The sequence below is a fragment of the Emydura macquarii genome, unplaced genomic scaffold (genome assembly GCF_026122565.2).
Source record: "Emydura macquarii macquarii isolate MOO-44397 ecotype Brisbane River unplaced genomic scaffold, CSIRO-AGI_Emac_v2 contig_456, whole genome shotgun sequence".
Classification (NCBI taxonomy): Eukaryota; Metazoa; Chordata; order Testudines; family Chelidae; genus Emydura; species Emydura macquarii.
Genome location: NW_027130593.1, coordinates 152597 through 163712, shown reverse-complemented (window position 1 = coordinate 163712; position 11116 = coordinate 152597). Strand labels below are relative to the sequence as shown.

Genomic DNA, 11116 nt, shown 5'->3' with positions numbered 1-11116 from the left:
CCAAGTATTCTTTGTGAAAGGCAGTCGTGTTCTCCCCGTCCCTGCCGGGCGGCTGAGCTCCCCAGGTCGGTTCTGTCCCTTCTGAAGAAGCTCAGTTCTGCAGCAAGGCAGACGTGCGAAGGGGAGAGGTTCTGACCTGACCTGACTATCAGGACCCACAAATAAATAACGTTTAATCCGGGAGCATGGCGGTTTGAGCTGTATCTTGTTCAAACAGATGCTGCTTCAAGGCAGGCGATGGCCCTTTCAAGTTAACACTGGGCCTGGCCAATTGAAACTGGAACTAATTACTTTCCTCGTCTAGCTGCCTGGCTGCTGCTTGTCAGTTTAGTGACATCTCCTTGGAGCCAGGTTCCCTTTCCCGCTGACCTTCTGCCACGGCATTGCCTGCCATGGCACCGTGAAGGCATTGTTTTAAGAGGTGGTGGGTAACAGCCATGCTTTGTTCTCACATAGCGCTTCCCATCTGTAGCTCTACAAAAGGAAGGCCGGTATCCCTAGCCCCATTATAGAGATGGAGAAACTGAGGCACGTGACGGGGAAGCGAGTTGCCAAGACCGGTAGCAGAGCTGGGAATAGAACACAGGCTATCCCGACCTATTCCCCTGCCTCGTCCAAATCTGTTGGGAATCTATTCAGGTTAAACTGCAGTAAGCCACTCTCAAACCCCAGTAAGAGTTGCCCGTGTCCCCTTTTGAACTGCTTTAACTAAATCAGTTTAAAGTCACACCTGTAGTTAGACCGTGCAGCTCAGTGCCTAGACCAGGCCTTACAGAACTAAGATGAAGAGCAGTTTAAATTGGGTTAAGTGCGTTTACACTAGGGGTTTGCGCTGTTTAAATTGATGGTTTCTGCTGCTGCAAGTTTTCTTGCCTGACCTTCCATCTGTACCCAGTTTACCTACGTGTAACGGACACGGCTGCTTACGTATCCTCTGCAAACTGGGCCACCTGATGTAAATGGAAGGGAGGCTAAATTCTTGTAAGTCACATGCCGAGAGACCCAAGCAAAGCCGCTAACGGGAGGCGTGAGACGGCTTGAGTTAAAGCAGCCACTGAACTGCTTGGAGAAACGCCTTCTCCCATCTCCTTTGTAGGTTACATCGATTGACTCCTTCACGCCTTGGTACGCCGCTGTCAGGAGGCCTAAGGGAGTCAGAGCATCAGAACCCAGCTGACACCACGTTCCTTGTCCCCTTTAATCTGGCCCTTGGCCTTAGACTTGCCAGCCAGCTGGAGTCAGGAGAGCCCTTGGAAAAGACCCAGCGAACTCCAGCCTGCAGCTAATTGAATTGCAATTGGCCGCCTGCTTGTGGATTGGCGGGAGGGTGGCTCTGGTTCCTGTGCTGGCCCCCAGGCTGTGTGGCGTCAGGGGCATCGTGACTGGAAATGGTCCCTGGCGATAGCAGGCTGGGTGCCCAGGGGTTTACGAGGACACTAGCAGACTGGTTTTCCGCTCCGTGTGGGCTACTCAGCCTGCTGGCTTGGGAGCCTCGTGCAAACCAAGAACTCTCCGTCCTGTCTTTGTTAGCCATGATCGCCGTGCGGACGGGGCTAAACAGAACTGAGCACAGGTGCAGCTACGGCGTTTTTCCCTGGAGCAGTAGATTCCCTTCTCCCTCGCTCTCCTGGTGAAACTGTCAGTGACCCTCCGCTCTCCTCCCCTCTGGGGCGGGGAGAGGAAAAACGGCAGCCGTCCACCCTGCGGCTGTATCTTTTGCCATCCTCCCCGGGCTGGGGAACAGTGAAGGGAACAGGCCCTGGCCCACCCCTCCCCTGGGTACAGACCCCTGGGCTGGCACAGAGCATGCTGAATGTTTGGGGGAAGCAGGGGCTGGGGGGAGAGACGTTACCCCAGTGGCAGCTGAGCCCCGCTCTGCTCACTGGGGTGGTGGGGAGAGAGCTCCCAAAGGGCTCCCTGTCTCTGTGCCTGCTGGCGAGTGCTGGGTCGCCCTCCCGTGTCCCTGGCCGCAGCCTCTTGTGCTCCCGCCCCCCTGGAAACCACATTTGCTCCCGGACATCACTAGCCCATTGACATGCTCACAGTGACGCCTTCCCTCTCCTGTGCTTCTCTAGGGCATTTCCCAGGCAACGTTCATCGGCCATGACTGGGGTGGAAGCGTGGTGTGGAACATGTCCCTCTTCTACCCCGAGCGAGTGAGGTAAGTCACCCTTGCATTCTCACCTGTCATTTAACCTCAAAGGGGGGGATACCGTGTGCTGAGATCTTGGACTTGGTTCGGTTTTTTAGTCTGTCCTGAAATGAGATTACTTTTGGAAGAAAACGCTGAGAAAATGCTCCCGATTCCGGCTAATGTGACCAGAAGATTTCTTCCTACCCCCAACCATGTAAATGATCAGCGCAGTCACCAGCTGGACTCTTGGAAAAAAAATTATTTGCTCAAAACTTGGTTAGAAGTGAGGGTCTCCTTGGAAAAATGTCGGCGTACAAAGTCGCCTTCGCTGATTCACCAGCTCCGCTCCCCGTTGTGTGTGTCAGTCAGAACTGCTCATTTTCGGGGCAAAAGAAAGTTCGTTGTTTGTTTGTTACTGCTTCCACTCTTGGCCCTACAGGGCCGGCACCGCTCAGAGCGAGCGAGCTGGATTCTGTTCCTCTCTGGGCATCCTCACTGGACCCGTTCACAAGTTTTACAGCCGTCTGTCGGGTTCCGATCAGTTACGGCTCTGCCAATTGGTGAAGACCTGGGGCTGCCCATGTCGTCCAGGCACCCAGTTTTCCCCGCAGGACCTTTGTCACCGGTGGTCCCGTGTGAGAAGGGAAGTTCCCAGCATGACTCTGAGCCTAGCTTGAGTTCCCAGTGCCGGCTATTGGAAGAGAACCTCTGCACTCAGACCGAGCGTGGCTGATGGAGTCACTGGGGCGTACCAGATGTGACCTGTTGAGGTCGCTTTTCAGACTAGAGCCGCACTAAACGCAGCTGGAGCTGGGGACAGGTGCCAGGTACCAGGTGCCCTGCAGACTGTTTCTCTGTTTAGCCACTGAACGAGCACAGCCGGAGCAGCCGCCCAGGGCGTTTCCTCTGCGCATTGTCCTGCCGATCTGCACCGACCTCTTGTCTTACATCCACCTCGAGAGATCAGAGCCTAACACACGTCGCCAGGGTTCCTGGAGCCTGAGTCAGTTACTGGTGAATTACTCGGCCAGTCGCTGAAGCTGGATCTGGGACCAGCCTGCAGAAATGGGGTGGCAGTGGCTAGATCCTTAGTATATGGACCGAGGGGATCTGTGGATTCAGTGACCTCTTTCATTGAGCCCTTCTCCATTGACCAGCGATGCTGCACCGCAGGAGAATGCTCTGGGCACTTGGAGTCTTAGACGGTGGAAATGGCTGTTGTTCTGTTTGGATTAATATGGTTATGACTGATACTTATGCCCGCTGAGGATCTCCTCCTCAACATGTTACTCCCAGGGCCTCAGGAGTAATAGGAGTGCTGGGTTCTGTTCTCGGCCTCCCCCGCCCCGCTCTCCCCATGTGCTTCTCTCATTGCCCTCCCATCCCAGAAACCACGGCTCCGACAGACCTCTGCCTCCTCCAGCCTCCTTCACGGTGCAGTTCTCCGAATGGAATTCCACAGGCCGGAGGCCCAAAGGGAGGGCCTGGAAATGGCCGTGTCTCGCTTCTCTCTGAAGCCTGCTCCTGGGCGACTTCCTGGCCCACATAAACGCGGCTGTGCATGTGCAGCCCGATGCCAGCATGTGAATTCGGAGTGTGCTGTTTAAATGGGAGTGTCTCGCTCCTCAGTTGTAAACTGGGTCTTTCTTGGTTTCTCACTTTCTGCTTCCTGCTGCTGGTCTCCTAGGGCGGTGGCTGGCCTGAACACGCCCTACAAACCTGCCAACCCCGACATGGATGTCATGGAGATGATCAAAGCCCATCCGGTGTTTGACTGTCAGCTCTATTTCCAGGAGCCGGTGAGTACGCACCCAAGGCGTAAATGCGGTCCATGGGTTCTAGTCTCCTGCCTGCCAGAGCTGTGATATTCGTGCATCAATAGGTAACTCTGCTGCTCATACTGAGGAAATAGAAACAGTGGCTCTGCCTAGAGACTCCGATTCGGAGCTGCTGTAAACCCACAGAATTGATTGATTTCAACCTAGCACTGAAGGCTTACACCCGTTGAAGATCTAGCCCCATGGTGCCATGAATGGAGTTGTGTGGAAAGGGAGCGGTTGGGAGGTAATAAAACAGCCGGAGTGGAGGAGGTTTGTTTGCCTGATGGAGCTGGTTGCATAGGGAATGCTCTCTCCTTCTGATAAAACATACACTCTTGGTATTACGCCCACCATTTGACCACTCTCCACCTATAGCTGCCTTGACACTCCAGTGATAGCCAGCTGGTAAGTCATAGAATATTAGGGTTGGCAGGGACCTTGGGAGGTATCTAGCCAACCTCCTGCTCCAAGCAGGACCAACCCCAACTAAATCATCCCAGCCAGGCCTTTGTCAAGCCGGGCCTTAAAAACCTCTAAGGATGGAGATTCCACCACCTCCCTCCGTAACCCATTCCAGTGCTTCACCACCCTCCTAGTGACAAACTTTTTCCTAATATCCAACCTGGACCTCCTCCACTGCAACTTGAGACCATTGCTCCTTATTCTGTCATCTGCCACCACTGAGAACAGCCTAGCTCCATCCTCCCTGGAACCCCCTTTCAGGTAGTTAAAGGCTGCTATCAAATTCCCCCTCATTCTTCTCTTCTATAGACTAAACAAGCCTAGTTCCCTCAGCCTCTCCCCATAAGTCTTGTGCTCCAGTACCCTAATCATTTTTGTTGCCCACCGCTGGACTCTCTCCAATTTGTTCACGTCCTTCCTGTAGTGGGGGGCCCAAAACTGGACACAATACTCCAATTGTGGCCTCCCCCGTGCCGAATAGAGGGGAATAATCACTTCCTTCGATCTGCTGGCAATGCTCCTACTAATGCAGCCCAGTGTGCCGTTAGCCTTCTTGGAAACAAGGGCACACTGACTCCTAACCAGTTTCTTGTCCACTGTTACCCCCAGCTCCTTTTCTGCAGACCTGCTGCCTGGCCAGTCCTAGGAGACATAGGGCTGGAAAGGACCCCCTGGGTCATTGAGTCCAGTCCGCTGTAACAACAGAGTGCAGCTGGTTGCCTCCAGTACGCGTGCACCCTGGTGCCCGGCTCCTCTGGCTGATAGCTGCACCCTGCTGCTTGAACTCTGCGTCAGGTCCCTTGCTGGCACAAATTGCATGCCAGCATGTACCTAGCCGTTTTGCCACAGCAACGGGGGCTGTCCTAGTGGTCTTCGCTGCATGGTTGTCTGGGGGAGTGGAGCTCCTCGCTGAGTCCTGTGTCACCTAATTCTACCTGGCTACCTGCCCCCTGCTGGGGAAGCAGCCGCGGCTGCTGTGTGGACAGGCCGGCAGCAGCTGCTGAGCCAGGATGGGGCCGTGGGCTCGTTTCTCCCTGGGGCTGTGCTTGTCCTGGAGGTGCCACATCCCCACGTCAGTGGCTCGGAGAGAGGCTCCCAGGGACCCGTTCAAGTCCCTGGCTCGGCTGTGGCTGTGGAAGCTGCATCTGTGTCAGATGCAGAAGAGCCCTAATAAGCGACAGGTGCCAGAACCTGCGTGGGAAAGTCTCCAATGTTGCAGCCAGGCATGAGGGTGCAGAGTAGTTCCAGCTGACTGGTGCTGGCAGGTGGATCTTGGTAGTTAGGCCCAGAATAAGAGAGGGGTTGTGCATTGCTTGGGGACTGAGGGAATTAAGGGCTGCGGGCGGAAGAGGTCCTGCCGGGAAAGTCAAGGAACAGGTACATCTGGGGAGAACTCTGGTTGAGGCCTTTGAGTTACAAACCCCAGGGAGGAAGCAAAGGTGGAGTGGAAGCAGTTTGTCTTTACTGTGTTTGGAGCAGGGAGGGAACTTGACCTGCTCAGTCCCTGTCCTCTGTGCAAAGATGAAGTGCAGCCTCCCGCACCAGAGGGCGCGTGGATCATAAACCACCAGCACGCTCATCTCCTGGCTGGGAGCCGGGGCTCTGAGCGTTGCTGAGAAAGGCAAGTGTGTTTGTCCGTCAGAGACGGAAGGCTGAGCCATGCATCACGTAGAGCAGATGAAGCATGTAAGAAATCCGATTTAGCTGACGTCGTGTGGGTGCTGTAGCCAGTTTTCCAGCGTGAATTCTGCCCGAGCCGCTCATATTCCCTTCTCGCTTTCTTTCAAATGATAATGAGGCCGCTGGCTCCTGGATGTTTTGTCTATCCAAGATGCAGCGCTGGGCTTTGTTAGTCAGGCTTGGCAGGCAGGTGAGGAGATGAAGAAAACAGACGGACTTTCTGGTCCTTTGAAGATACTCCTGCTCTTTGAGCACAGAGCAGCCTTGGCAGAGGTAATGCAAAGGGATGATCTGAGTGTTAGGTAAGGGCTCAGCTGCGAAGGAACTTGAAGATGAGAATAAGGAGGATTGGGTGGCTTCCATCCTCACGGTTTTACAGATGACACTAAGCGGAGGGGAGGGGGGTGTAGATACGCTGGAGGGTAGGGACAGGATACAGAGAGACCTAGACACATTGGGCCAAAAAAAATCTGTGGTTCAGCAAGGACAAGGGCACAGCTACAGACTGGGGACCGACGGGCTAGGCAGCAGTTCTGCAGAAAAGGACCTGGGGGTTACAGTGGACAAAGAAGGTGGACATGAGTCAGCAGTGTGCCCTTGTTGCCAAGAAGGCTAATAGCATATTGGGCTGCATTAGTAGGAGCATTGCCAGCAGATCAAGGGAAGTGACTATTCAGCATTGGTGAGGCCGCATTTGGAGTACTGTGTCCAGTTTTGGACCCCCCCCCCCCCCCCCCCACACACACACACACACACACACACACACACACACACACACACAGGAAGGATGTGGACAAGTTGGAGAGAGTCCAGCAGAGGGCAACAAAAATGATGAGGGGCTGGAGCACAAGACTTATGAGGAGAGGCTGAGGGAACTGGGCTTGTTTAGTCTGCAGAAGAGAAGAATGAGGGGGGATTTGATAGCAGCCTTCAACTACTTGAAAGGGGGTTCCAGGGAGGATGGGGCTAGGCTGTTCTCGGTGGTGGCAGATGACAGAACTAGGAGCAACGGTCTCAAGTTGCAGTGGGGAAGGTCTAGGTTGGATATTAGGAAAAACTTTTTCCCTAGGCGGGTGGTGAAGCACTGGAATGGGTTCCCTAGGGAGGTGGTGGAATCTCCATCCTTAGAGGTTTAAGGCCTGGCTTGACACAGCCCTGGCTGGGATGATTTAGTTGGGGTTGGCCCTGTGTTGAGCAGCAAGTTGGACTAGATACCTCCTGAGGGTCCTTCCAACCCTCATCTTCTATGGTGAGGAATTGGGTTTCACTCTAGGGATGAGTGAACCAGGGATGGGATTTTCAGAGGGTGAGTTGTGGGCATGATGCCCATCAGGAGGGTTGATTCTCACAGCACACGGAGGTGACTGGATGGAGCTTTTCAACCTCATTTTCCTGGAGCATTTAGGAGTGACTGGCAACGTTTGGGAATAAGGGGTGGGGATCTGGATCAGAAGTGGAGTGATGGCTGGCTTGTAAATTACCGGCTGGGGATGTGACCGACCTTTGATTAGTTGGGAGCTACTTTGCTCAGCTGGGGTTTTAAACTGTCTTTCTAGTGTGTGTTGGCACTATGGGGATTTACACGGAGCAGCAGACGGGCTGCGTACGCCCCTGGTTTGAAACCCCTGTGACTCTCAGGAACCCTGTAAATGGCTTGGGGGTTGAATGGTCTTCCATCTTTCTCAGCTGGGCAACTTAAGCTCCGTGTAATACACGGTGGGTGTTTCCTGCCAGATGAGACAGACAGAGCGATCCTCTTCCCTGTGCTGGAATGTCAGTGACCACGTTCGCAAGCTGCATCTGCAGGTGCAAATTGGACAACTCCAGAGGCACTGGCTAACGAAGCCTCTGCCTGCCCCTTTGCAGCTGGTCTGCCCCTGCACACGCAGACCCATGCACCCTTTTTTCGGTTCATGCAAATAAAACGCTTGCCAGGCGGGAGTTGGGAGCAGCGGTGAAGGGTCTATTCCTCAAAATCCCAGGAGGGCAGCATGGCTGAATGAGACAGCCTTTAACCACAGGCACAACCGCGCATTCAATACTTGGCTGTGTGAGCTGCGTCAGGCATCCTCTGCCTTGATAATTCAAGAGGAACCTTCATCGTTACAGCTCGCTCCTCTGCCTGGGAGCAGCTCCTACAGCAAGCAGGCACTCGAACCGTTCGCAGCATCAAGTGTTTGTAAGGGTGTGCGGCTCTAGCCCCACCACGTCCAGGCGTGAGCTGAAATCACAGTTTGGCCTGACCCGCCAGTTTATTAAACTCCAGCCACGTGCCATCTTACTCTGCGGGGGGGGGGGGTCCCCCCATCCACCTGCAACCGCTTTATGTTCTCTGCTCCTGTCTCAGCCCTTTCAGCTGTGGGAGGCCACACTGACCGGGGTGGAGCAGACCCAGACAGAAAGCAGCTTGGCTGCTCATTTTTAAAATGGGCCGGGGGCTCCAGTCTGTTCAGCATCCCCGGCTGCAGAGTTGAAAACTGGAGTAAGTATTGTCTGCTTAGCAAAGCGCTGGACACACGCTGCTGGCCTGTTGTACCCTTGTTGTTGCAGTCTGTGCAGAGCTACATCCCCACACTCCCCACAAATCTGCCAGCGCGGCTTAGTCCTGCACCCCCTATGATTCCTGACCTGGCCCCCCCCCTCCCCTCCCCAATTTCTGCTGATGTCCCTCACTCCTGCTGTGCCATGCTTTCTGCTATTCCAGACCTGGCTTCTCCAAACATGGGGCTCTTCTCAGGCCCGTGGATCTTGACCTAGAACTCCCCCTGCTGTTCCAGCCCCCCCACCCCACCCCCGAAGCCAGAGCTGTACCAGTGCCTCTGGTGCAGTGTGGCCTATGGGAGTTGAGCACAGGACTAACAGTCGGGAAAGCTTCAGATTATTGATGTCTCTCGAGGGATTTTGTGAGTTGAGGGTGGAATTTTTCAGAGAGCCGAGGGGGGAGCTGGGGGCATATCTCCTTTGAAAATTCCAGCCTGCTGACAAGTTTGAAGCTGTAAATCGCTGTATGGAGGAGATGGGAGGGTGGGGGGTGAGGCTTGCCTGTTTCCCCGAGGAGTGAGGAGTGTAATCTGCTTTTTCCACCCCAGTGTGCACAAGTCAAGGGGTGGAGGAAGCTGAGGACTAGCAGGACCCAAGTCTGGGCTGGGAGAGGCGGCAGGCAGGAGTTGCAGGACTGTGGGATGAGCAGTGGGCTCTGCTTAGGTACTGCAGTAAAAAGCAGCCCTACATTGTGCCACGCGAGGCTGTGTCGCTCGCTAGTTTCGCTTCCGATGGTCGCAGGCCGAAGTTCCTTTCACTCTTGAGGCCCCTGGGGTCCCATGCCTGGGTCTCCCAAGGCGTATGCATGAAAACACAGTCAGAGCCACGGGGCTCCGGGCTGAGAGCACATGAGCCACACGTCCTCCTGGCCTCTGATGGGAGTGCACGAGCTACTTCCACAGCATCGCAGGCCTGGGCTGCTGCAACCAATCCAAGGGCAGGGTTCCCACTTGTGGTGCTGGGTGCAGCTGGGATTGTCTTTTGCAGCTCTGAGGAGAAGGATGCAAATGAAGAGCTGTTGATGGCAGGGGCAAACCCCAGGGCCTGCAATTTGCCCAGCGGGTCCTGCCCGTCCCTCGCTCAGAAATGGCAGCGGGCAGCTGGGCATTAGCTCCCTCGTGGAAGAAAATCTGCTTTTTAAAGCCAGCCCTAAATCAGTCTTGCAAAAGAGGCTGGATGTTTTGCCCGCTGCAAAACTCCACTTTTATTAAACTCGAGAGGTTGGGGTCCCACTTTAGCTAACGGTTCCATTGGTCAGTAGTCGGCGAGCTGCTCGCAGCTCCGTTCTGGAGGGGAAAGTTGGCCTGTGTGCTCCTCTGCTACTGCGTTGGCTGGTGCACGGCCATGCCCCCCTGCGATTCAGAACAGTCCCCCTGGCGGAAGCAGGAGAGCAGCATAGGAACCAGCCTGGCTCTGGCACGGGAGCATCCCCCTGCTGTGAGCTGATCCATCCGTCCTGACTCCAGGAGAGGGGCTCTCATGCTTTTTTTGCTGGGACCCCCTTGGAAAATATTTCAGGCTGTGATAGAATCATAGAATATTAGAGTTGGCAGGGACCTCAGGAGGTATCTAGTCCAACCCCCTGCTCAAAGCAGGACTAACCTCAGCTATATCATCCCAACCAGGGCTTTGTCAAGCCTCAGCTTAAAAACCTCTAAAGATGGAGATTCCCCCACCTCCCTAGGTAACCCATTCCAGTGCTTCACCACCCTGCTAGGGAAAATCTTTTTTCTAATGTCCAACCTAGACCTCCCCCACTGCAACTTGAGACCATTGCTCCTTGTTCTGTCATCTGCCACCACTGAGAACAGCCTAGCTCCATCCTCCCTGGAACCCCCTTTCAGGTAGTTAAAGGCTGCTATCAAATCCCCCCTCATTCTTCTCTTCTGCAGACTAAACAAGCCCTCCCCTCCTCCCCCCCCCCAAAAAAAAGTGAGGACCCCCCCAGGCCATGCCATACTTACTTCTGCTGCTGCTGGGGGCAGCACTGCTTTCAGAGTGGGCACCCGGCCAGCGGCTCTTTGGCCACCCAGCTGTGAAGGGCTCAGGCGGTCAGCCCCACGCATTGCTGGCAGCCCCAGCCCCCAGCATGCCTGTGGGCGAACAGCTCGCAACTCCCCTCTAAAAGCCTGGTGCCCCCCCCTTTCAGAACCCCTGCTCTAGGGCCAGGGCCAGGGCCAGGGCCGGCCAGCAGCCTAGAGGGAAGGAGATTCACGGCATTGCAGGGGCAGGGCCCTGAACCCGAGTCCCATTCTCAGCTTAGACTGTGTGAGCCTTGTCTCCCGGACAGGGAGCGTCGTCCGTCTGTCCGCCCGCAGCTTCCTCTGGGGATCTCCTTGCAATCAGCCTCGATTAATCAGGTTCAACATCCCCTCGCATCCAGCTGTGCTAGACGCCTTCTTCTGGGGCCGTCTCTTGTGTTTTCTTCCATTAGGTAAGCGACCGCTGGGGTCCTGCGCTATTGCGGGCAGAACAGCCG

The 11116-nt window shown here is 55.1% G+C and overlaps 1 protein-coding gene across 1 annotated transcript in view; it reads left to right on the top strand.

Moving 5' to 3' along the window:
• The first annotated feature begins 447 nt into the window (after window positions 1-447).
• LOC137146683 (bifunctional epoxide hydrolase 2-like) overlaps window positions 448-11116 on the top strand; it is a 36454-nt gene continuing 25785 nt past the window's right edge. The window contains exons 1-2 of the mRNA XM_067538170.1: window positions 448-2161; window positions 3822-3933. Of these exons, the coding sequence (XP_067394271.1) occupies window positions 2133-2161; window positions 3822-3933 (141 nt within the window). The 5' untranslated portion in view covers window positions 448-2132. The remainder of the gene's footprint in view (window positions 2162-3821; window positions 3934-11116) is intronic.